The 27,352-nt window shown below is 50.3% G+C and overlaps 1 protein-coding gene across 7 annotated transcripts in view; it reads right to left on the bottom strand.

Moving 5' to 3' along the window:
- TBCD (tubulin folding cofactor D) overlaps nucleotides 1–27,352 on the bottom strand; it is a 190,006-nt gene that overhangs the window by 79,444 nt on the left and 83,210 nt on the right. For all 7 annotated transcript variants that reach the window (XM_046676423.1, XM_046676424.1, XM_046676420.1 and 4 more), the window contains exon 14: nucleotides 6,723–6,879. In XM_046676423.1, the coding sequence (XP_046532379.1) occupies nucleotides 6,723–6,879 (157 nt within the window). The remainder of the gene's footprint in view (nucleotides 1–6,722; nucleotides 6,880–27,352) is intronic.

The following is a 27,352-nucleotide window of genomic DNA, read 5'->3' as shown; positions in this document are numbered from 1 at the left end:
CAACACAGCCACACATGGGCCCAGCTCAGCCCCAGGCCAGCTCCGAGGGGACTGCGCGGCTGTAGCCTGCACACCTGACCGCAGGGCACTCAGATGGCCCCACCCACTTCAGTCAGGTGGGCTTCTGCACTCACAAGTAAATGGCTTAAAATAATTACTGGTTTATCTATATTTACCAAACTCTGCAGAACGCAGCAGAACAAATATAACAATGCCACTTAAAAAACACAGCTTTTAAAAGTATAGACTCTTACTTCAACAAATCAACTGTGCATATACTTATAAACGTAACAGGTTTTTAACATTGATTTGGACTAAATTTTTAAAACTACTCTAATTTCACACTTTCAGAACAAAACTGGCTTATCTAGAAATACTAGTATGTTTCAATTAAAAACAGGTATGACAATACTGGTTAAATAAAATACAAAAGCTTCCGAAGGCTCCCAATTTCCCCGTGTGCCTCAGTTCTCCTCAGCAAGACCAGGCCAAGCATGAGTCATGCACTTTCGTTTCCCATTTCAGAGACTGGCCGGGCCGTAAAGAGCCCCACGGTGGGCCGGCCACACAGTCATCTGTGGGGCTGGAACGCGTCTCAGGTGTCCTTCCATTTGCTTTCGCTGCAGAAGTTTATGCGATACTTCATCAGGTTTCCCAACAAGAGAAATGGTCTACGTCAAACAGAATGGACTTTCTTTCCTATCAGAGCGAGGGGAGCTGCGTGCCCTGACCTGCCCCAGCTCCAGGCGTCTGGTTTTTAGCAGGATCAGCAAAGAGCAGGTCTTCCCCCAAACTCAATCTTTGTTAGTTTGTATAATATTTTATAGCAATAAAAATCAAAATATACTATGTTTACCTTAAGTAACAGTAATCTAGTCATTTCAAAGGCAAAATTTTTTAAATATCAGACTAATAATTTATTATCCATCCACATTGTTTGAAAACTGTAAATCACAATTTTTTGAGTAAAATGCCTATGGCTGAATTTTCCTCCCCTAAGTCGTGAGAATCAAACCTCACACCAGTTAACACAGGATGAAACGAGAACTTTTACAGCATTTGTAAGTCACAGTAGAGCTGAAATGGAGGCTGAGAGGAGATTCACCAGGTGGACAGATGGGGACACTCTGGTCAGTAAACGCCACTTAACTTTTCTTGAAAACAGCAGGGTTATCTTCCCCTGGAAGTCTGCCCTCAACAGACGCTGAGTGAGAACAAGACGCTGAGTGAGAACAAGACGTAGCTTTGAGCAACACTAGCCACTTCCTGATTTTTTAGGACAATCTTGCCCTCGAGGAAGAGATCTAGGAGCCAATCCCCAGGCTGCCCACGCTGCTCTGCTCGCAGGGCTGGCTCTGCAGGCTGAGTCCGCGCTGCCCCTGGCGCGGGAGGGGCCCTGCAGGCTGATGTCAACAGGAGCTCGGCTTACAAAAGAGTTTCAGGTGAGGAAATCGGTAGAAGGTGACGGCCAACGCACATGCTGGCAAAAACGAGGGCTCTTTTTTTTTTTTTTTTTTTTTGCAAATTACCTTTTGATTACTGGTGAGAAGGCATTTTCTAGATAATGCACAGCCATCCTGTTCCATTTTAACTTTGTGTGTCTCATTGTTCCTAAATTACACTTGGCTTTTCAGGAAGCCCTATTTACTTTTCCACAAAATAATTATTCCAGCTCTTAATCCGTCTGTGTATAATGCTTAGGAAATGCAGGTTTTCAAAACTTACCAACACTAATTCAAAACATGATTTAATTTACCTAAAAACTTCCTTTGTGACATTTATAAAGCAGACAGGATCAGCACATATTCACGTGATGAGGTGAAGAACAGTTCCTCCAAGTTCCTTTAGGAGAAGCGCACAACCAGCCCTGAGTCCACCCCCTTCCGTGCTGTCTGAGGAGGCCCCAGTGTGCCCTCCCTCCATGTGGGTGCCCTCGCTGAGCCCAGCCCTGCATCCTCAGCACTGCTACTGCCCTCCTTCTTTTCACCAGACGTTCCTACTTCATTTACAGAATTACATGCTGATCTCAACTGTCTACTTTCGCAGGATCCACTGAAGAGTTCATGAAATATGGTTAAAGACATCAAGATTTTATCAGGTGCCAAGATTAATGGGCTTAAAAGCTGACAATTAAAATGTGGTCACTTATTACAAACCAAGAGAGGTGGATCTCGAAGGACACACCCCAACCGATACTCCTGGGACAGGGAGGCGCGCAGCGTCCTCCAGGCTCGCCTGGCACCGTGACTCACCTCCCAGGCCCCTCCCTGCCCCTACACCTGCAGTCTAGGTGGACCAGGAAGGACTGGTACACAGGTTCCCTCAGAACCTGCCAAACTGGACTGAGAAACCTGCCAGCAGGGCTCCAAAGGGCACTTGTTGACCCGAGCCTGGGACGGGGACAAGAGGGGCCTTCTCAGCAGAGACTCCACGAGGCCATGCACTCCAGGGCTAATTAGGAGAAATCAGAAAGGCTATGAAGCAGGAGGCTCCGGGCTTCCCTGCCAGCTGGTGGTTTCGGTATGTGTGACTCGCAGTAAACTCATTAGCAACCCTCAGGCATGCCCAGGAAGTCAAGGAAATTTAACCTCCACCAAGATCAAAGGACCCAAGTGGAACCATATGGGTTTCTGCAGACAGACGCTGGCCACCATCACAGGATAATTGTTCGCTGGCCCCTCAGGCCTGATACAGGTCTTAAAATAAGTCCCCGCTCAGAAAGGTCAGTGTCCTGGACACCCACCTCCATACCTCCCATTCAGTACAGACACAGCCATACTTACCAGACACACTGGCAGGCCCCCTGAGGGGATGGAGGGGTCCCCTGTAGATCTCCGCAGGACCCCCCCAGGGGATGGCTCGGTCCCACCCTCTCAGCTACAAGCAGATCTGCAAAGTCACTTTCACTCTGACACGGCAGAACAACCCCGGCCACCTGCATGGGCCCACACAGTGCAGGAACTGGCCTCCTCAAAGCCCTCTCCCCTCAGGCCCTCCCACGGAAAGCGAATCACATGGCAGGACCCTCATTGTGGGGAGCCAGCTCAGTGGCCCCAAACCTGCCTTCCCTTTCCTGGATAGTGGAGTGGTGCCCTCCAGCCTCCATGAAGACTCGACCCACTTCAGGCTGGGATGCAGAGCTCCAACCGTGAGGGTAGCTTGGTCAGGTCACGGTGCAGCCTGAACAGCAGGCGTGTGTCCAAGGGTCCCCGGGGCAAGTGATCACCCACGCCTGGAGTCACAGAATCAGGCCACCATCTACTTTCACACCCACATCATGCTAAGGCCAGCTGAGAACTGATCAGCAACCCCTTTCATAGAGGGGTCTTTCGCTTCATGAAGTCACCATCGAGGTTCGTGCTGCTATGCTAAGTTCTGAAGCTGCAGAAGCAGAGGTTAAAGAGTGTCCCTCCCAAAGCCCAGGCCCAGGGCGAACCCTTCTCTCGGGCCCGATGCAGCAGTGGGGACACTAGGGCTTGGGACCATTTGCCAAGATCGTCTCTCTCTTCGAGGTGGCAGCGAAGAGAGACGCTCTGAGGCTCACACCTCTGGTGTGGTGAGACACTTTCCTGGGGCAGAGGACTGCGGGACAGCCACTCTCTCCAGTGCCGGCTCTGGATGTGCGGGGCTCCCACCCTCCAGGTGGGCAAAGCCTTACTCCATTCCAGTCTCCTCTGCCAACACTTCAGCCTTTGGCCCTGCTCCTCCTGTTAGGCTGGACCAAGGAGGTCCCTGGAGAAAGGAGAGGCACAGATTCCCTCTAAGTCTACAGCTCTCAGACGAAAGTGAAACTGAGAAAGGGCTGAGTCAGGATTATTTCCACCTTGAAACGAGAATGGGCACCTAAGGAGCCAGGCTCTCTTGAACAGTCGCATGTCTGCCTTCACAGTGGGTGGTCGGGGCTTCTCAGCAGAGGCAGTACCGTACAGTGGCGCAGAGACGGGCCCAGGCATCTGCCACGGCTCCAGGCCCAACCAGCACCATCAGCCCTGAGACTCTGGGCAGGCATCCTCGAAGCCCGGTACCTGAGGGTCACTGTAGGTATTAAACCAGTTTGCTGGTTTCCTGTTTAACTCAAGGGGCCACTGGGTCTCGAGGAGTGAGCTTGTTTTGCAGAAGAGAACGTCCTCAGGGAGGTGGCCATCACCAGAGGGCCGGCCCTCAGTAGCTGTTGAAGCCCGGAAGTCAGACTGCCCAGGGGCCTTTAGGGAGTGACTCCTTTGTCTCCCCGAAGCCCCTCAGCTCTATAAACCACCCCCACCCCGCCTTTCTGTTCTTGGGGAGGCAGATTTGGGACAACCCAGGCTCCCACCTACTTGTCTTGGCCAATTTGAATAGTCTTTGTCCATCTCAGTGTTTGGCTTGCTGGCCATCAGGCACGCGAACTTGAGGTTCAGAGGTTGGGTACCGTCCTCAGCACTGTCCCTTGCTTCGTCCTCAGCGGAATGGGAATAACCCAGCTCACAGCATTGCCGCAGAAACGGAATGAGACAGTAGCAATCTACACAAGTGTTATTGTCTTGTGACTGCTGATATAAACAATAAGAAAAATACTTTTTTTTTGCTTTCATTCTCTAGTTACAGAAGCAACTTCCAAAAAGTTGAGGAGCTGGACAAGAAAGCAGAGGAAGCACCTTCCCTAAAGCCGTACTAAACAACCAAGAAAGCCAGCTCACGGTCAGAACAATGGGAGAGGGGAACACACGCCCGCGGGCAGGGCCCCGGAGCTGGCAGTCTCCCCAGGCAGCCTGGCCCTAGCTCCCTGAAGAACAGGAGCAGACAGGGCCCTCGGGGAGGAGTGAGGGAGGAGGTGCAGGCACCTGGTCTCTGCCACCCTGGGCCTTCCCAGCCTCAGGCCAGCTGTTATCCACAACCACATCTGCACAAGACCACTGTCCCTCGCTCCGCCCTTCCCCTCCCAAGGGTGGACAAGAGTTGGAAGAGTCAGTCATCTTTACGACTTCCTTGGAAGTACGTTATCTCCTGGAACAGGGCTCAGAATCCTCAGGCTCCTCTGTGGGCTTAGCTTTGATGTAAGTCAAGATTGAGAGATACAGGCCTTGGCCACACTTCCTGGTCAGTAAACAGGCCTGAGGTCCCTCTCCCGACCCTAGAAATCTCTGGTGAGATGAAACACCAGGGAGAATAAAATGACGCTCCAGGCCCAGTGAACCCATGCTGGAGGAGCTGCAGGGGCCAGAGACCCTCGGCTGCTCCCTCACAGTGTGCTGCTTGCCAGGCAGAACCTGCAGCTGCTGCTGGCACTCAGGAACGCCTGGGTGGAGGATCTGGTATACCCCAGCTGGAGGAAGTGAAGGCTTCCGGGGCAGAGAGTAGGGCTGTGCAACTGGTTTGAGACCTGCGGGTCTCACACACACTCTCTTCAGGCGTCAGCATGGATCTCAGCGTGACATCTCCCAAAGGCTGTGGGACAGAGCTCCCAAAGCCTGAGCTTAATTTTGAAACCCATTTCCCAGTAAAGGTCGTCAGGTAAGTGTAACGCACCATGATTAATGCAGTGGCTACTCTGTGCTCAGCACCCTTCCTCTGGCTACTTAATAAACAGGAAATGAGACCTGACCTCCTTCAAGTCAAAGGAACTTATTTCAGTCCAAACATAACGGATCAGAGTACAAAAGCTAACGTAAAAATTCACTACACTGGGGACACATCTGTTTTGCATTTTTCACAAGCAAAGAAACATCAGATCCTGAAAATGAAGCATGACATCACAGGAGCCGAGATGCCCTTGGGGGCTCAGCGAGGCGCACACATTGAAACCAGGGGGCCAAGAGCCCCAACACAAGCTCAGGAGCCCAGGCCTGCCGCAGTCTGCATGGGGTTCTGGGGGTGCCCCAGGCCTGCCACAGCCTGCACGGGGTTCTGGGGGGGGTCCTGGGCCTGCCACAGTCTGTACGGGGTTCTGGGGGGGGCCCTGGGCCTGCCGCAGTCTACACGGGGTTCTGGGGAGCCCCGGGCCTGCGGTAGTCTACACGGGCTTCTGGGGTGGCACCGTGCCTGCCGCAGTCTGCACAGGGTTCTGGGGGGGCCCAGAGCCTGCTGGTTTCCATTCTTTCACAGGAACCAGAGAAAATACACTTTTTCCTACCTCACAGAGCTGTTCTGAAGAGCACTGACTTTCATTTCAAGGGTCTTGACGATAAGCGTGCTAGTGAATGTTGTCACAAGTGGACATCTGTGTCCATAACAATTAGTAGGCTTAGGCTGTACAACACCTAGCCCCTCAACAAGAGCGTGAAGGCTTCCTTTCCCAGCGTTCCAGAGCATTCCCAAGGAACTCCTTCCAAGGTAAAGATGGTAACAGCTGAATTTCCAGAATTTCTCTCTCAGTAGAACAGACAGACTCACCTGATGGATTCACGTGTCGCCCACCTGTGTTTCTTCCTCAACCTTCAAGATGCAGATTACCTTTATCTAAGGATCTGCTAACCACAGGCCAGCCAAAGCCTCCAGAACATTCCTCCTAAACACTTGGTTTGAACTGCTTACCCACAAAAAAAGGATTATAATCCCAAGCTGCTTCTTTTTCATAGACCATCCTTTAAAATCATATAATTAGCTCACCAGTACTATTCCTGGCACATCACTTATGGGAAAGGCCCCATGTCGGCTGTCTCTCACACACACTGCCACCAGGAGGAGGCAATCCAGGGACAACAAGAGAGATGGATCAATCCTCCCACAACCCTAACAAGCTTTACCTCGAAATCTCGGCCACGAAGGGCTTCAGCTCCTGCGGCTCGTAGGCACGTGCAAAGGCCCAGCACACGTAGCAGGCAGCATCCCTGACATTGGCGCCCACACTGCAGGCACCCCGCTTCTCCTCGTAGATCAGCGCCTTCAGGATCACAGCGACAACTGGGCACAGGAGACAAAGACTGTGAGGACAGGACTGTGGAGGCAGCACGAGAGGTTTAAGTAGCAGCATCTGTTGTCACAACACGGCTCTGTCTGCACCTCACACCAAACAGAGGCGGGTACGACGATCCGTACTCCAATCCAAAGACGTTCTCTAAGTTATGACCCTGTCAGAAAGAAAACATTTGGAAGGACAGAAGTCCACCAACTCAAATCAAGTGAAAAAGTTTCTTAAGAGCTGCCCCCAAATTACACAAAAAAGTACAAGTTCCTACAGAGAGGCAAGAAAGTGCCCACTGAAGGGTACCCACGAGCCTGAGGAGGTTCGCGGAACGCAGGCGGCTGGCAGAGAGCAAGGAGAGCACCACAGCTCAGCGGGGCAGGAGGACGGGCCTTGTCAGCAGGGACACCTTCAGAGAGGAAAGTACATCTGAGCCCAGGGGACACCAGCCCTGCAGGCTCGTTTCACGGACCCTTAGAGACAGATCAGCTCCTAACTCTGTCCAGAAGCAGCTCCCATCTGAGGAGCAATCTCGTGGGGAGAGGAGACGGCTCGCTCTGCACAGAGGGCGTCTGTAAGCGCGGGGCCTCTGAACTGAGAACGAGGACAATAAAGTAAATCAAGCCCAGGGTTACTTCTGGGTTAACTTCAGGAATAATCTAGGTATGTTTCATTATTTAAATATCTGTAATATTTAGAGTAATCTGAAGTACATAACGGATTATCTTTCTGGGCCATTTGAAAATGTCTAACTGAATAATTTAATATTGCACACGTGATTGTTGATATAAAGGTACTAGAGAATTTTAAGACACCTGGTGAGAGTATTGGAATGTTTAAATGAGCTAAAATTTTACCCTATTTATCTCTTAAATTTATTAGATTTGTGTATTTCAAGTACTTAGGAAGGGTTTGCTTATTAGAGACACATAAATTACTTAAAAAGAATAAAATATATTCATGCGTAGAGTTTAAAAAGTATAAGGGAATTTAACTTCATAAATGAAATACACATTTTTTAAAAAGCCTCTTAAAATGACTATAACAGGAAAATGTAATAGAAAAAAGCTTAAGAACAACTTTTAATTTGCAACCCAAAAATAGAATACAAATTTTTTAAAAGTAACACTAAACAGAATTTTCTGAAAAACCAAGCCAAAAGTCTCAACTTACTGATCCAAAGCAGACAACGATGCTGCCATGAAGAACGCTGAACAGCCCACTCGGGTGTACAAAGAGCACTAAAAGTGAAAACGAGCACCTGTCCTCAGAGACCAAGTGACCACGTGTCCCTGCTCCCAGGGGCTGTGGCCCCGAGGCAGAACCGCTTCGGAGGACCAACATATGGGCCCATGATGCCACGTGAGACAGCGGAAGGGTGGAGAGCACGCCCGCAGCCTTTCTGGATGGGCAACCGCATAAGGTCACGCCCTTCTATCCGTGTACTCGGCCAGAGCCTCCCGATTTGGGCAGCCTTGCGCCTCGGGCCACATGTCGCTGACCTGGCAGAGGTTTCCAGGGTAAAACTGGGATGCAGCAGCTCCCACACTGGGGCAGGTGTTTCCTGCACCAATCGTCGTCGGATTCTCAGACCCACGTGTGAGAGTGTGAGGTCAGTCAGCACAAGACAACGACAGAGACCAACCACTGAGCAAAGACGACAATGCAGCAACAGCCAGTGGGGAGAGAAACGGAATCACGGAACGCACCATGTGACCTGAAGGCAGCACCAGAGGAGACCAGTCCTTCCTGGCCGGGCTGGGCCCCCCTGCCCAGCACAGACACACCAGGTCTGACCCAAGATCCTGGTGCACACTGTGAGCACACTCGTTCCTCCAGCACCCCTGATCCTCACACTTCACACTCACACTTCAACCTAACAATACTACCACTGTGGTCTGCAAACAGTCTGAGAAAAGATGCTCCAGGTATAGATTTAAGACAAACGAAGCACCAACCATCTGCACATGCAGCCAGCACCACAGAAACTACCTTCCAGGAAAATTCCCTACATACAGTCTCAGGTGAAAAATCAAAAGAAACAACAGAGAGACTACGAATATTATACACAAATTTCTCCTCTGCCTTTTTGCATCTAAGGTTTTTGGGTTTTTTTTTTCTTGAGGAAAATTAGCCCTGAGCTAACATCTGCTGCCAATCCTCCTCTTTTTGCTGAGGAAGACTGGCCCTGAGCTAATATCTGTGCCCATATTCCTCCACTTTATATGTGGGATGCCTACCACAGCATGGCTTGTCAAGTGGTGCCATGACCGCATCCGGGATCCAAACTGGCAAACCCCAGGCCGCAGAAGCTGAACGTGCGAACTTAACCGCTGCGCCACTGGGCCGGCCCCAGGATTTTTGATTCTATATAAATAGCAAGAAAAAAATGGATTTGGTTCTATAGAATTTACTTTATATACATACAGTGATTATTTTCAATAAAATTATAAAATGTTCCCATATATTTACTTAAAATTACATAAAATAAATGTACTCCAAAATAAAAAGCTCAAAGACATCATGTTGTTAATTATATGCATCTCAACCAGGAGTGAGGAACTCAAGAAACACGTTTCCTCACAGGATTTCCTGAGTCTGGAGGGCACGTGCACGCAAAGGTTTGACAGAGCGACAGGATACTCCTGGGTGCCCACTGTGGACGCCGAGGTCACCCAAGCCTGGAGCTGGACACACTCCTCGTCTATGCATGCTGAGGACCCCAAACATGGACCCCACTCTCTTGCCAAGTTCTCATTTCTTTAACCCACAGCAGCAGGACACCCCACCAGGGATGTGCCAAAGGCCCCTCAAATTTCACACCGTCTGAAACTGAGGCTGTCTCCTCCACATGAACCACCTCAGCCAAAGGCCACACTATCCTCTGGGCACAGTTCAGGGCATGGCGGTCATCCCAGGGCCGCCCCTCCTTGCTTCCCCGCGTCTAGTCAAGGTCTGTCCCACCCACAGCAGGCATGCCTCTGCCTAGGATACCACCATTCCCCACCCCAGCTTCTCCCCACCCAGCCCCTCCATCACTACTGGACCACCCCCGCCACCACCCACTCTCAGCCTCTGGTCTATCCAACAACTCACTCCAGAGCAGAACAGGCCACACAAGCTGGCTCCCACGTCTGCCTCTTACCAGTCCCCAGCACCCCTACGCCAGTTCTCCACTGGCCTCACATCTCTCTTGGGCAACCGGGTGCGAGCCACCCCTCCCAGCAGCAAAGCACCCCGGAGCCTTCTGCACCTGGCGTCACGCCCTAGGAGTGCCAGGCAACCTTCGCTGAGCAGGAGCCACAGAGGTCTGCCTCCTTCAATCAGCACACCAGAAACTAAGCTCAGTTTTCTGAAAGAATAGCTGTCACTCCTTGCAAATGTCTAGCATTTACCTTCGAAAAACATCACGTACACTCAAGACTCACGGAGCAAACAAGAGGGAACCACCATAGCTGCCGCAGCTAAAGTAGTTAAATCTCATTAGTGATTTTTAAATCATTATCTCAACTTGAACTAAACCAAATCTGTAATACTTAAAATCAATCTTCCGTTGTTTTACCTAGAAACATTCTTGTTTATCTGGAACTACTCCTAGTTTTCCAGTGTTATTCATATTCACTTTCTGCGCTAATGGGGAGCCTATTCATGGCCCAATGGATGTGAAAACTAATAGGCTGTGGCACCTTAGGAGGAAGGCACCATGGAAATGCAGTATCACTGCCAGATTCCCTAGAAACGTCGCCTGAACACAGCCACCCAGCCAGTTCCAGGGGAGACCACTCAGCAATTCTATAGCCTGAGGGAAATGTGGATGCTAACCGCTGAGTCCCAATTTATCGGTCCACTAGACAAAATCAATTTCAAAACAGACAACTACGAAGGACAGCGGTCAGCACTCGATGTCTACTTCAGGTAGACATCATACCCAATGACTACACTTAGCAGTGCTCGGTGCCACCTGGGAGAAGCCCACCTCCATATGGACACAGCCCCCAGCCCCAACCCGCTCAGGCCCCAAGGTCACTGAGCCGCTGTGGGAGCTGCTCCCATCACACCCTCAGAGCCTGACCCCAGGTCAGAGAGCCCAGTTGTCTGTTCCCAAGTCAAATGAGATGGTTTTCTTTTTTCCTTTTTTTTTTTTTTTGAGGAAAATTAGCCCTGAGCTAACTACTGCCAATCCTCCTCTTTTTGCTGAGGAAGACTGGCCCTGAGCTAACATCCGTGCCCATCTTCTTCTACTTTACACATGGGACACCTACCACAGCATGGCTTTTTGCCAAGCGGTGCCATGTCTGCACCCGGGATCTGAACTGGCAAACCCCAGGCCGCCGAGAAGTGGAACATGAGAACTTAACCGCTGCGCCACTGGGCCAGCCTGAGAGAGTTTTCTGAAGTGTCATTTTTGTGGCTCGTGAAGTTGATTAGTCATGAGGAAAAGGACACAAATTGCTGATTTGTGTTTATTCCACTAACAGACATCTGCCTCAACAGTACACAGACCTTCTCACAGTTTGACTGGCATCTATATTATTGGGAAAATCAACAGCCTCATAGGTCAAAACACAAGTCCACCTGACGCACTTCTCCATTTCAAGAAGCTAAAAGAGACTGGTTTGTGAGTGGGCTGTGAGAGTGTACGCAAGGTCAGAGCAGTTGAGACGCCAGCCCACCTGGGCCTCTCTGGCCTCATTGCTATCCTACCTACCCACACAGCCTCGCGGCCACAGCAGCCTGGCAGAGCCCCATGGCCACCTTCCACCCCAGTCCTCCACAGAGAGAGTCCTCAAAGGCTTCATCCTGTCGTTATCCTGCTCAGAAACCTCTGATGACCCCTCCACAGCACCCGCAACGAACATGAGTGAAAGACACTCAAGTGCAGGAGAAGCGGCTGCCAGTGCCCTCCAAAGGCCTGCTGCTGGCCGGGGTCCAGGAGAGGACCAGGCAGTCACCGCCAGAGCAATAGGGGACGCTCTCCTCACAGGCCACTGGAGAGGACCTGATCTGCAGAAAGCAAAGCAGCCCAGAAGGAGAGAAAGCAAGATAATGGATTTCTTTAACAAGAAAATTGGAAAACAAGCCTGTTGGCTGTGACTCACGCCAAGGTGGCAGTAAGAGCTGTGACCTGGGGACAAAAGGATGGGGTTGGGCCTGCTTCTGCTGCTCCTGGACAGGGCCTATGGTTGCCACCTGACGTCTTAGGCCTTCTCCAATCTCTTCTGTGTAAAAGGATGCCCCGGGCTTCCAGCTCTGACATCCAGAGACCCGGAGGACAAGAGACATACCAGCCTCAGTGGCCATGCAGGCACCTGGGCAATCACCAAACTTTGGGAGGGAGGGGTGGTATATGGAGTAGAAACAGTCTTTGCCCTCAACTTTTATAAAAAGTCATCATCAAAGAAAAAAATTCAAAGACTAACAACTCTCTAGATTCAACAGGTTTAAAATAAGGAAACTCTTCAAGAGTTCTGAACAAAAACCCTTCTCATAGTTCCAATTACACACTGTAAATGCATGTCAAATATATAAGATTCCCCAGAGGGCTTCCTTTTGGCAACTTGGAGTCCAGCAATGTAATTTAAATACCCTTCTCTCTAGACAGTATGTCATTTGTCTAACGCCAACCGCCTAAGGACAAACCAGCCTGCAAGGCGGGAGAAATGACTGAACCCCCAGAAGCCACAGCCCCAATGCAGGGCTGGCAGAGTATGCACCCAAGGGACAGGAGGAACCCAGGCATCTCTGCAGAAGTAGAAATAATCTGTCCATAAAAAAAATCATCACGTAGCCAGCAGAGAAGATATGTCTTTCAATAAGCAATGAATTACACTAATTTAAAAAACAAACTCATTGCTTAAGGCATTCACTGCATTGGGCTGCATCTCCCAGGATGCCCTGAGCCACATTTCCCAGAGTGCACTGGGCCACGTCTCCCAGGATGCATCAGGTGTCTCTCCAAGAGACACTAGGAATGACATCTCCCAGGATGCACTTGGTTGAGTCTCCTGGGATGCACAAGAATAACATCTCCCAGTATGCCTCTGAGCCACTCATCACATGACAGGGCTGTGTGTGGAGACACACTCAGACCCACAAGCCTGCCTGCCCAGAGTCTAAGCCTGGGAAAGCACCAGTTTCCTGGGAGCAGGTGTGGCCATCACTACAGAACTTCCATTTTGGCCACCAGTACAAACAGCCATCATATCTTCCTCAAAAATACAGTCCAACTTGCTCAGGAAAAAAGCCAATGCTGAAGATTCTAGAAGGCAAGGGGAAATGATGGACAGAGTATCTGGTTTCATGGACATTTTGGTTTTCAGTTCCCAGAGGACATTTCTGAAAAACTGTCCCAAAGGCCCTTAGTTGTCCTGCAGGCAGCAGTGACCAGTCTGGCAGCTGCAGCGTCCACCACTCTGCCCAGAGAGGGCAATGCAGACTTGTGTGCTAGCCCTCCTTGGGGGGTGAGGGGCTGGACACTGGGAGACCCTGGCCAGGGGCTCGTGTGCACAATGCATAATGGAGTGGCATTCCCAGCATCATCCTGAACTACTGGGGGTCGGCACCTGGCCTGGGTGTCATCTAGTTCCACTCTCCCCCAGATGCCTCAAGCACAGGCACCCCTGCACAGTGAGAGCACCCACAAACCCCACTCCCTTTCCACAGGAAAGCCACATGACCATGCTGGTCCAAGAAACCCTCCCACGCCTCTTCCCTGACAACAAGACCCACCCACCACTGCCCATGGTGCCGTGGCTGAGAGTGAAGGCTCAAGTGTCAAGAGGACGGGAATGGACGTTCCCTTCCCAGTGTGGACACTCCCTCCCTAGTGCCCTGAAGATCACACAAGTTCCCACCACATGTGAAGCAGACAGTGCAGGCTGAGTGGGTAGTGCCATGATTTCAATGCACATTAGCCACAGGTAAAGACCCTCCTCTCAAAGAGAAATGCGAGCACAGGAGAGAAGGAAGTTATGATTCAGGACAGGAGCCCAGAGTCTTACCTGAGGGCGGAACCTTCCGAAATGCTTAAGATGATCACAAAGCAAGAGTGAGGCAAAGGACAAGAAGCACCTGCTCTTTCAACTGACCACAGCCTACCCTCTCAGTCTCCATCTGACCACAGCCTATTCCGTCGGTGTTCAGGGCTGCTCCTGCCACAGCACCTGCCCGACGCCCTAGCCCACAGAGCCTAACCTAGGCCTGAACCACAGGCAGAGCTGGGCTTGTCCTGTGAATGGTTCAACAGCTTCCTCTGTTGACAAGAAATTAAGTCAGTGAAATAACACAAGTCCACTCACTGTCCCAAACAGTCAGAGGTTCTAGATTAAATCTATGTGACAGGTAATAAGGAATTTGGGGGACACCAGGGCTGCCTCCGAGCTGTCCAGGACACTGCGTGCCCAAGTCTGCACTGCTGGAGGGAAACCATCCAAACTGCCCACAGAACCATTACTCAACAAAGTGTAGGCAATGTTTCAAAGTGAATCTTTCAAAATAATTTGTCTGAAAACATTAAAATATCCTCTCTCACAATTCTCTGATGCCTCTTTATTCTAGTAAAAATAAATTGCAAATAATGAGCTTACTCTATGACCCAGCAATAGAACCCTTCCACGTTTATGCCAGAGAAATGAAGACTTATTTTCACATAAGAGCTTGTATACAAATGTTCACAGCAGCTTTATTTACAATAGCCAAAAATCGGAAACCATGTGGCTGTCCTCCCGTGGGTAACTTTAAACACACTGGCTCATCCGTAGCACAGAAGACCCCCAGCAACAAAAAGGAACAAACCAGTGGAACACAGCAGCCTGGATGAATCTCAAGGAAATTATGCTGACTGAAAACAGTCAACCTAAAAATGAGATATACTACATAATTCCATTCATGTGACATTGCTGAACTGACGTATCATAGGAGAACAATCCCATGGCTGCCTGGGGTTGGGCTGGGGGAGGGGTGGTGTGGTTGTAATGTGGGAGGTGAGGGTACAGTTGAGTTCAGGGAGGCACCAGGACATCAAATAAATGTACAGTCTTGAGGGCCTTTGCTCCACTATAGCAGCATCTGTGAAAAACGTAATACAAGCATCCCACCTGCAATAACAAGAAAACTATATGTGAGGGGCTGGCTGGCCCCATGGCTGAGTGGTTAAGTTTTGCGCTCCACTGCAGCAGCCCAGGGTTTCACAGGTTCAGATCCTGGGTGCAGACATGGCACTGCTCGTCAGGCCATGCTGAGGTGGCGTCCCACATAGCACAACAAGAAGGACCTACAACTAGAATATACAAATATGTACTGGGGGGCTTTGGGGAGAAGAAGAAGAAGAAATAAAGAGATTGGCAACAGATGTTAGCTCAGGAGCCAATCTTTAAAAAATAAAAAAACTATATGTGCAATACCTAACTTTAAGAAGAAATACCTAGAAACTCTGTGAAGTACAAACCTTTAAAGGAGACAGACTACACAAGAACACAGCACCTCCCGGCAGAACAGCCAAGGTGCCCATTCTTCATAAACGAGGATGGAGGGCGGGTGGGGGAGAGGGGAGGATGCATAGTTGGGATAGTTGGGAAGCTAATAAAGTAATGAAAAGTCAGGCCAAACCACAAACTCTGATAAAGTGGGCAGCAAAGCAGGACTGGTTCTGGTGTACATTTCAGCACACGGTAAAGCTATATCACAAAACCACACGGTGTGAGGTCAGTGGGCAAGAACAGGGAGCCAGGAGCACCAGTTGATATTCAGGAGGCTTTAGAATATGGGCCTGGAATTGGGCTGGTTCCACTCTCTGAAGTTAGGGGCTCACCTCCAGCCCAAGCAGTAACTCAAGCCCACGCTACACAGTCCCCTGCCAACTTCACAATGAGCACAGGTTCACCGACGTGTCCCTTCCCTGGCTATGCTCCACCAGCGTGTACCCAGAGATACACGTGACACATGCTCAGGACTCGCTAATGAACACAAGTCACCAAAGAAGCCCAAAGGATTAAAGCTCTTAAAAGGTAAAAGAAAAAAGCAGGCAAATGTTCTTCTGTTCCTAGGATGGGGAACAAATTTCTAAGAAATGGAAAAAATCCAAAGGAAGTTACTAACAGACATTACCATATGCGTGTTTAAACTTCGGTAGATCAATACACTAAAGAAAGTTTCAAAGCAAATAAACTAGAGGTGAGTGTGATATGATGGATAAAGATGTGATGGCAATTACATAGAAAGAGCTCATACACATCAAAAACTATGAACATCCCAATGGAAAAAGAGGAGAACAGAAGATGAGGAAAGCTGAAAAGATACAAATGTTGAAAAGAAGGATGAACAAACCATTTCTGAAGCTCATATGGGCAGAACCTAATTTTGGACAACAATCCCCAGATGCACGTATTGAAGCAGCGGGCAGAGAGGCTATGACCTCGTGCGTCCTGGCCGTAGGGCTGTGGGCAGACAGTCTACAAGCTGACCCTGAACTAGCAACTCCGTTGCTGGGCACTGGTCCCGAGGAGATGGTGCAGGCACTGTCTGTGCACAAGGCCGTTCTCCGTGGAATCAGGAGAAGCCAGTGACAAGGCAGTAAGAACAGCTCCGCAGTTGGATGGCCACAGCAAGCCCCTGGCCCCAGACTTGATGCTGTGTGCCTTGGCCTCCTCAGGGCATGTCCCTAAGTTGTCCAGATAGAAACCGTGGTCACAGCAGTGCAGGCTAACAGCAGAAATAAACCCCTGCTAAAGGGGGTGGATGTTTAAACCACGACAGAGCTATTCAATGCAATTCATGCTGCCATCCAAAATAATATAATGACATGAAGACACTCACAACCTCAACAAAACACTGTCGTCTGTCAATGACTCACATACTAAAATCTGATGATGATCATACTCACACTGCACCAGGCCCTTCTCTGACTAACTTTGGGAGGTAGGGACAATTTATCCATCCCATGGCAGAGCAGGGAAACTGAGGCCCAGAGCAACAGCCCCAGCTCAGCCCAGGCCTTGGCCTGCACAGCCAGCACCCCGAGCATCATGCTAAGAGACACGAGCTCGCCCACACTCACTGCCCCACATGCCAGAGCATCAAGAGGGCTGAATCTCAGGGAGCGAGATTTCAGGTCACCGCTGGTCTCTCTCTGTCACCATCCCAGATGTCCCATAATGAATATGCATGATCTTCCTGATCACTAAAGAAGGCAATAAAGCATTTCAAAATGCAGTGTTCTACTTTTCCACTATTGAGGCCCTGCTTGGCCACCAGGCCAGCTGAGCTGCAGGGACAGGACTGCTGGAGGCGCCGTCTCTGGTCCACAGCCAGGGCCAGTCCAAAGGGTCTGACGCTGAGGTGGGATGGAAGAGTGGGAAAGGGTGGTCAAGGGCTTCGTCTTAATAGTAAACATATTTACTCCATTTAAAAATCACTCCTACATGGAATATGGATCAGAGCGGAGGACAAATCACAAAAGATCAAACATTAAAAACAACAATCCAGCACCAGCAGAGGTGACAAGGCAGACGGAAGGGTGTCCCACCCGACCCTCGGGCAGAGGCCGGCACAGGGGAAGTGTAGCCATGACAGAGAATACATGTATTGAGCCCCGATGGCTGACCACCTTCGAGGCCGGCGATTCCTTGTCACCTGCACCTCAACAGCGCCCGCCCGGGTTTGCATTGGGCACCTCTTTCCTCCCCTCGGCTCCCTGGGTGACTGGGAGGTTTAAGGAAGGTCCCGTACGTCAAAGCAAGCGCCTGGCACAGTAAATCCACTGTGCGACTGCGTGAGTTTCCTGAGCAGGTGCACTTTTCACCGGCACTCTCGGTCAGACTGTTGATAATAAACACCTGGCATCTATCTGGTACAGACATGGTTCTAAACTAACTGGTTCTAAGTGACCTTCAAGTAACCTCAGACTCAACATGTTCCACCATTTTACCTGACCTTCCATTGTGGGACACGACAAATCGCAGCACAATGCCAAAAATACAGACTTCACACAATTCCACGTCTACATAAACTTAATAAAGACATCAGTCAGGAAAGTGCTTTAAAAAAAAGAATTTTAAAATGTCACTTTTTGTGGACTGTACAATAAAATAACCTAAATAACTATCTTTCCTATCTTAAGGGATAATCCCACATCTTTCTTTAAAAAGCAACTGAAATATGCCAACATGCTGAGACAGAACATAACAAGCCTCTCCTCACCAGCGCAGGAGCCTTTCCGAGCACACAGCCTCCGTGCCCTGGGAGTATCCTGCCAGCAGTGCTGACCGCGGCAGCCCCCCGCCCCAGGATGGCTGGCACAGTCTGCCTCAGACACTGCTCAGCCCCACTTGACCCTGCAAGGAGCTGCCACTGGGGACAAGGTCAGGTCACGATCCTCAGCAGGGGACTAAGGTCACCCACCAATACAACACGGTAGGACTGAACGCTCTCCTACTCGTCCTCTGAGGGTTAGTCTGGTGTGACGTGTCCCCATCCTCGAAAGGATCCCAACCGCGTCTCATCTGTCCATCCAACACCCTGTAGGGCCTGTAGGGTCCAGAGGTTTCGGGCGGCCTGGCCTTGTCCCCAGACTGTGCACCATTTCTGAGCAGGCGCTGCTTATTCTGTATCCTTGGGGTTTGCTCACACTGGCGCTCAGTCAAAGGCAGCCACATCGAACTGAACCCACAGACCTATTTCCATAAAGCACAAGCAAGGCAGCACCCCAGAATCAGAGCTCATTTCTCACAAGAAGATGCTAAGCATTAGCGGGAGCTTTGCTCCATGTCCAAGTTTTATCATTTAGCCACATTTTTCGAGTTCACAATGCCATCAGGGTGAGTGTGCGAGCCACAGGACTAGAGCACGTCCTACACAGAGAAAGCGTGAGCCTGAGCACACAGCACCCAGCAAGGCCAGCTTGCGTCTTGGGTGATCTTGGGAAGGGAGGGCCTAGCTGTCACATCTGGTCACCCACAAACCCACGCTGCTTTCTGCATTTTCGGGTTATGGTGGAAAAGCACGACCTTTGGGAGCTCAGCTTTTTATAAGACCTGGGCGCTACGCTCCTCTCTTGTTTTCAATTGAACATGGCTAGTAGGTCCTGAGGCAGGGGTCCTCGGCTCAGGTTGCCATCAGAGTGACCTGTGGTACTCCATAATCTTCTCTCAGATTATTAAAAATAAAACAAACAAAAATCAGAACAAGCCTTATTCTTTACAATGAAAAGATCATTTAAGATATCTCTGAAGGCCAAATGGACAGTTGAGAAAGTGCTTACATTAACACTGCTATGTACACGTCAAGACACAACTACACATAAACGTAACTACATGCAGTATCATGTTCGAGTCACAAATGTCACTCTGGATCCACTGTGTGTGCAACAGACAGGCACACTGAAGTCTGGCAGGACCGTGGCCAGGACCCCTGCCCTCAGTGACTGAGAGGCCCACCCCCTTAAACTGCACCTCCCCTATTGAAGGTCTCTTCTCGCCTCTTTACTCATGCCCACGTGTAGCCTTCTTGTTAAGGTGTAACATCTATGGTTGGCAGTTCGATACCTGTGGCTATGTCAGTCTCCAAGTGTTAGGTTGACACATAGATGACACATAGCCATCCCACACCTGTCTGTAAGCCTGGGGCCTCCTTCTCCAAGCCCAGCCCCTCACACATGGGCACACACAGGCCCCACACACAGCCCCTTCCCACACTCGACTGTCAACGCTGCCACCAAGTCTGTCTTGGAGGAGCCCAAACTCTACAGATGCCCCACTGAGGGTGAGTCTTACAATTCTGCTCATCCCAGTGAACAAGGGAAGAGGACTGAAAAAGAGCGGATGCGTCTTCCCATCATCTCCCCTCCCCTCAACAAAAACCGAATGTTAAACTAAGAGTTTGGATAAACTTGAGTTTTCCAATCATAAAAAAAAAATATTTAAGATACTCGCATACATTCAGTTTCTTTTTATTGTTTATTTCTACATATGATAAAGGCTCAGAAGCCCTTACCCATAAAGGCAAAATCTAAAAGCCCTGAAAAAAGGATTCTGGAATCTTCTTTGGCAGAAAGACCCGACCTGACATAATCACTATATAGTCTCTTCTACCTCGTGTGCATGTGGTCACACACTGCATAGCAGAAATCTTGTTGTCTTCAGTCACAGATGCTACCCAGACCCCGCTGGTGGTGTTAAGGAATATACAGAACACAACCACGTTATCTTTCTGAAATCTCAAAAATTCTGAATTTTGAAACACCTCTAGCTCCACGGCTTTCAAACTAGGGACTGTGGGCTCTACCAGGAAGCATTTCTCACAAAGCAACTGGAAGATCTGAGGATTTCAACTTCTAAATGGTGAGAACGCGTGGGACAGCGTGACGCTGACAGCAGAAGGCATCTGTGTCCACAACGTCAGCTGCCACTTCCACAGGAAAGGCAGGGAGGGCAGAGCTGCCTTCACTGTCCTCAAATTACCTGTCGACACGGTTGGAAGGAATCATGAGGGTGCGAATGTGCACACACTACTACATCCTACCTAGGGTCTAAACATTCAAGGCTCATGTGTTCAAAAGGCTATGGGAGAAACAAGAGAGTGTAAAGGCTCACTAAGGGGAAGGAAGCCGACCCCACGTCCTGCTGGCCTGAGACACCTGGACACCCACGTCCAGAGAAGCTGAGGGCATTCCTCTTCAGAGGGGCGCTAACGTCTTCAGTGCCTCACAACTGAGGACACTGGCTTACGTTCTAGCCAACCTGTAAGTCCTGGCAGTTGACTTCCTCCCAATCCAGGGTCTGCGCCCACCATGCAGGCTCAGCAAGCACATCCGCCTCCCACACCACGCCTCAGCCCATGAAAGTCAACTATGGTCACCACCAAAGAGATGACGTGACAAATCTGTACACCTTGAAGACTGCCATCACATGCTGGCTGCCCTTTGGCAAAGTGGTGTGGCCAACTTTGAATACAGAAATCATTTCCAGAGTCCTAGTTATCTGGCACAGGGAAAAGCGAGTGCAGGTCCTGTCCAATGAAACAATTCCCCAGTGCTCCGAGGATGACACTGAATATGAGGCAAGGACGAGAGACGGCAACTGAACCTTCAAGAGGAGGTGCGAGGGCCTCCAGGGGGAAAACAGAAATGGTGGGGTCCCCAAAGTCTCTTCTGCCAGGCCTGCTCCAACTGCACCGTGATCCAACAGATAACAACTCGAACCCCCCATCACCACCACTCAACTGAGTACTACCCAACTTCTCTCCACGTGAGACTCGTGGACAAACTGACACAGCTTCACAGCAGCAGGCCTCAGGGACCAGCTGGCTCCTGAGCAGGAAGAGCCAGCTGGGGCCACAGTGCTGCTCAGGGCTCTTCAGTCAGGTCAAAGCAGGAACAACAGCTGGACCTCCACCGGAAAGGTCAACAGGGACCTGCCGCCTCCCACACGCACATGAGGAGGCCAGTGCGGAAGACTCAGACCCAAGCCAACCATCTTCACCATACCCACGTGTTCACAGAACGAGTAAAAAAGAGCATGAAGCATATTTGTTGTCAAAGGTTAAATCCGAGAGAACAAAGATGGCTGAGCACCAACTTTGGCTGATGACGGCAATCAGAACGACTTTGCCGGTTAAGATGTCTGCGGATTACACAGCAGGTTTGTATCCTGTGGATACAGTCCACACTCCTTAACGAAATCAAGAAGTCAGCACCTTCAAAGAGGCCTGGAGAGCAAGTGAAGCTGAAAAGCACACAAAAGCTTCCTCATCTCCCACCCAAGAGGCCACAGGAAGACTCCCCAGAGAGGAGGAGCGTCCACTCCATGTTCAGGGCTGCTCCTAACAACAGATTTATGGAGAACTTTCGGTATCGAGAACTGTGAAAACTGTGACTATGGAAATGTCTCTAGGTTTAGTCCTGACGGCGCAGCTAATTTACTCGCTGTCGCTGAGTACGAGTCAGTGCACTTGGTCAGGCTTTTAACAGGCTTGAGAGCCACACCCGTGAGTGCTGGCCAGCCTCTGGCCCCTGCCCCCCCCCCCCCCCCCCCCCCCCCCCCCCCCCCTCACACAGCGCCTCCTACTTCTCCAAGAGCCTCCCGATTCTGTCCTCAGAACAGGACCTACCTTGGCTGCACTGGAGGCCACAAGCTGCTTCTCAGTGGGCATCAGAGTACGAGCCACGGGCAGCATCCTGACCGCACGCCTTGGAGTTCCGGGGCTCCTTCCCAGGCCCTGACCCCACGGCAGCCTCCCGTTCACATCCACCAGAGTAGAGCACACTGCCTCACACACAGTAGCTGCAAAACTGTTTTGTGTGAAGAACTGTTTCTCTCATTCTTTTTCAAGAACACACATACTTTGCAATTTTTTTAAAGTGCTTAAACCATTTCTCTAAGGAATATTTCCTTAACGTTTCACTAAAGCATAATCTTCCTGCATGTTTCTTTGTAACTGAAGGAAAACAGAGAGACCATCCAACCCTTTAAAACATAATTAGCATCTGCAGTGCTTTAGCTTCTCCAAACTTTATGGACACAAACAACACAGAGTCTAAAGCTTTGGAGGAAAAACTCTCTTCTCCCTCCCTCACCCACCTGTCACCCAGCCCAAGGTAAACATGACCAAGCGTTTGGTCTGGGAACAAGGCCAATGCCTGGACACTGAGTGGATGCCACAAGAAGGACAGAGACAGATGTGACTGTGGTCTGGTTCTCTTACCACCACCCCTGGGCTATTGGAACATCATATAGAGAAATTAAAACCCTACCCTCCTATCCTGAGGCTACCAGATTAACTAAGCCTCCCAGGGAGGGGTCGAAGAAAAGTAAGCAGCGACCTCCCACCCAGGCAACCACCCCCGCCGCCAAGCGGGAGCCTTCAGCAGACACTGCCAGCCGCGTCCGCCTCAACACACGGCACCATCACGCCAGCCCTCTGCCTAGCAAGGTGCCACCTACTGCACAAGGGTCCCAGGTCTGAGGTGGCCAGCTGGACATTTGTAAAGCTCCACGGGTGACCAATCTCTCTGCCACGGCGTGGACCAGCTGTTTTTAGATGGCGCACTTACACAGCTAATCTAACTCTCCGCTGGCAGTTTCTAAGCTAAAAGGAGCTGGCTGAACGTCACCCTATTGTCCTAAAAGTAAAATGAAATAACTGACTGCTTGGAAATAACCCTGAAGTAGAAAACAACCTTCTATACCCATATACCCTCTCTTTAGTGTTTTAATACTGAAAATCCGTACTTTCAGACATCTTCTCTAAGGTCAAAACATTCCAAGCCTTGTAAGTCTCCTCTCGGGCCTCATGCAAACTGTAAGGAGGCAGCGCCAGCTGTGCCTGCGACCCGCCTTCCAGAAGGAATGGGCAGGAGACACACCTCGTCCCCGCCAGGACCCGGGGGCCAGCCCTGCTCCGCAGAGCACCTACGGGCCTGCAGCTCACGCTGCCCGCTGACTCAGGGCTGTGTACGAGCAGCTGTCACCTCATCAGCAGCGGGTGACGAGCAGCACAAGGCCCGGAGCGATGCCATCAAATAGCCGCGCTCTCCTAGCACGGCTGGGGCCATAGTTTATTAAATTCAAACGAAAGAATGCCACAGGTACCCAGGGAGGCTGCCACACATTCAAGTATACAGCCCCAAAACCCTTCCATGAGAGTTGACCACCCTACTGACATCAGTGACACCACATCCAGGTGCCCAGGTTCAAGGGCACATCCACCTCACATACTGGAGCCCAGGGACCCAAGGACCCGACACAGGTGACAAAGGACAAAGGGACGGGCTTCTCACAACACCCCCAGAATGCGTGAACACCACAACAAAACAAGGTGGCTGAGGTTGAAATGTGAACTCCCAGGGGAGGTGACCCAAACCCCCTCAAAGGAGAACACCAGTGCCACGGACGCCCTGCCTGCAGCTGATACAATTGTTCTAGCACTTTCTCAGTCTTGTCAAGGCCAGTGGCATCTCCTGGCTCTGGGCCATCATGCTGGGTGCTGGCTTCCCAGCGAGGCCAGCCAGGCCTGAGTCTATGTTCTGCTACGACTCTTTCTTTTCAGGTGATGGAAGCCACCGCTCTTTGCAATCACATGCTCCCTGATCTCTGCACGACTCTCCTTTTCAGGGAGAGACAAAGGCTCCTTCTATCTCTCCACCGCCCCGCCTAGCAGGCAGCACAGAACGAGGCCTGTCCGTCCTGTCCCTTTGCCAAAGGCCACCAGAGAGGGTGGGGGAGGATGTGAGCGTGGCGGGGTGCACTCCACCCTGCTCTGCTCTGCGCCGGCCGCTGGCGTATGAAACACCCACAGCTGATGACAGAGTGGCCCAAGTACAACAACTTGAAAGAAGTAAAAACAAGCGTTCAGGAGAATCAAAGGCTTACCCAGGAAGTCAGGGACCAGTTCTGCCACTGACTCACAGCCTAGGATCCCCAGCCATGGTGCCCAGACCTCCACTGGCCCCAAGAATGTCTATGGCAGGAAGTTTCAGAACTGGCAGACCCAGAGGACCATCCTGCTCGAGACCCCACCTTACCGAGCTAAGAGTCACTGGCCCTGATGTACAGATGCACAAGGCCAGAGGGAGAACACATGGCCCAACGTCAGACGGCCAGCAGGAGGGAGGAGAACGAGTGTGAAGATGACAAGCCACCAGCATTCTGCTTAATGACAAGCCTGCCACTGTCTTGAATCAAGTTACCAGAAGAGTTTTCTTTCCCAGTTTCACCACCTGCTTATGACTCTCTCCCAGGGTCACTGCCACGGACAGCTAGGACAGGTGAGTTTGGACAGCCGTCTTCCAATTACCAACCAAAAGTCTCTAACAGCCCCACTGCCTAGCAGTCAAGGCTCAGCCACTGCCCAACCTGACCCCGGTGATCTCCCCCGCGGAACCTCCCCCAGAGGTGCAGACAACGGGCACTGAGACACGCCCTCGGGCATAGCTATGCCGCGCAGGGGGCCCACTGGCCTCATCCTCCCTTTGTCCAGAGGAATGGCAAGTAGCCACCACCACCAACAGCCCCTTCACCAGGACACATCCCCGGCGTTGGTGAGGAGATCTCCACCCTCACTTTGGCACCACAGTCCAAGCACTAAAAAAGCTCCAAAGTACTTCCCACTGCACCCTACAAAGACACAGGTTTCCAACTATTCTCGGCACATTCCCATTATTTGCACCCACTTTAGGGCTTACAGTTAAGATTCTGCGCTGCACCCGAACCACAAAGCAATTTCCATAACGCGGGTACAGCCTCGCCTGCTGGCTGAGAGAGAAACCTTCGTGTCTTACGTGGCGTGGCCGTCGGCGTCGCTCTCTGGACACCCAGCACGGACTCACTTCCCGGAACTGCCTGTGAGCCAGTGCTGTGGCCGCCATGAGCAGCTCTTCACCACCACACGTCACCTTCAGGCCGTCCGCTCACCACGAGCAAACACGCTGAGGGCAGAGCAGGCGGCCCCACTCCACACAGCAGGACCACCACCAGCCTCACAGCCCCAAGTGGCCCCTGGCCACCCACGGCTTTCACAGGACTCGAGTGGGGCTTCCCGTGGGTCCACCAGGAGGCCGAGGCAGGGAAGCACCTGCACCACGGGGCCCACAGGTCAGCCGCACACCAAGCCGTGCACCCAGCCCAGGGAGACTCCAAAGGGAGCAAGAGCCTGCACACGCCAGTGCGTCACATGTGGGCAGTCTTCCTCCACGGAGCGGCAAGAACAGGAAAACAGGCCCAGAGAAGGCATGAAATCTCACCCCATGCACACTAAAAACCAACCTACATCATGTCCCGCGTCCACACGGCACACCAACCAGCCAGACGGTCCCCAGGTCAGTGTCACCAGGAGAGACGTCAGTGCACTGCTTCCACGAGCAAACCCGAAAGTCAAGGAAACCAGGATTCCCCAGCTGTCTCTCCCATACAACCCCAGTCAAATCAGCCAACCTGCACTGCAGTTTAAACCCTGAACAGCCTGCAGCTAAGAGAAACAGGTGACAAAACCAGGAAGACAGGAAAAGACATTTGGTAGGTAAAGGGTTTCTCCCAGGTAGCAAGATTTCTCATTAAAAGAGTCATAAAAAGATTTTCCATTAAAATAACATATATGTTCTCAAAGCATCTAAGATAAACTATGTGAACAGCTATTACTTTCTGAGCACACTGTATATAGCCAACACAAGCACATCTATATCACTTTATGTTCATAAATGTCACATTCTTAGTTTTGACCCAAACTATGAATTTCAACTTTTTTTGTTAAGATTTTTTTCCTTTCTCTCCCCAAAGCCCCTCGGTACATAGTTGTGTATTTTCAGTTGTGGGTCCTTCTAGTTGTGGCATGTGGGATGCTGCCTCAGCATGGCTTGATGAGCAGTACCATGTCCACACCCAGGATTCGAACCCGTAAAACCCTGGGCTGCCGAAGCAGAGCGTGAGAACTTAACCACTCGGCCACAGGGCCGGCCTCTGAATTTCAACTCTTAAAAATAACAAAGATAGAACTGATACAAGAGGTTTTATAATTTACATGGCTCCTATACACAAGTATAAATTCTAAACACATACCACTTTGACGTGCTTTCTACCTTCCTCCACTAAACTATAAATTCTTTAAATTCTAATTGAAGAATTATCAAACATTTAAAAACAAAAACACTAAAGATTCTCTTTGAAAATCCATAAATACGCATGTGTGTGTACATATACATACATGCACACATTCACATACCACCAAAAGTTGCACGTATAAAGAAAAAAAAGAAATAGAGAGTTAAAACAGTGGTGAAATTCTTACATTAAAAATGACATAATATGGGGTCGGCCCGGTGGCGCAGCAGTTAAGTTTGCACATTCTGCTTCTCGGTGGCCCGTGGTTCGCCGGTTCGAATCCCGGGTGCGGACATGGCACCGCTTGGCACACAATGCTGTGGTAGGCGTCCCAAATATAAAGTAGAGGAAGATGGGCACAGATGTTAGCTCAGGGCCAGGCTTCCTCAGCACAAAAGAGGAGGACTGGCAGTAGTTAGCTCAGGGCTAATCTTCCTCAAAAAAATAAATAATAAAATAAAAATAACACAATACAAATATACTATCAAGAGAATAAAAAGACAACCCATATAGAATGGGAGAAAATATTTGCAAATCATATATTTGATAAGGGTCTAGAATCCAGAATATACAAACAACTGTAAGAGTTCAACAAAAAAGGTCAAACAATCCAATTTAAAATGGGCAAAGGACTTGAATAGAAGTTTCTCCAAAGAGATATACAAATTTCCACCAAGTCCATGAAAAGATGTTCAACATTATTAGTCATGATGGAAATATAAATCAAAGCCATAACGAGATACCCACTAGGTTGGTTATAATCAAAAAAATGAAGAGGCCAGCCCTGTGGTGTAGTGGTTAAGTTCACGCACTCCGCTTCAGCAGCCTGAGGTTCACGGGCTCAGATCCTGGGCGCAGACCTAGCACCGCTCATCAGACCACATTG

This window comes from Equus quagga, chromosome 11, assembly GCF_021613505.1.
Source record: "Equus quagga isolate Etosha38 chromosome 11, UCLA_HA_Equagga_1.0, whole genome shotgun sequence".
Classification (NCBI taxonomy): Eukaryota; Metazoa; Chordata; class Mammalia; order Perissodactyla; family Equidae; genus Equus; species Equus quagga.
This window is presented reverse-complemented; position numbering and strand designations above follow the sequence as displayed.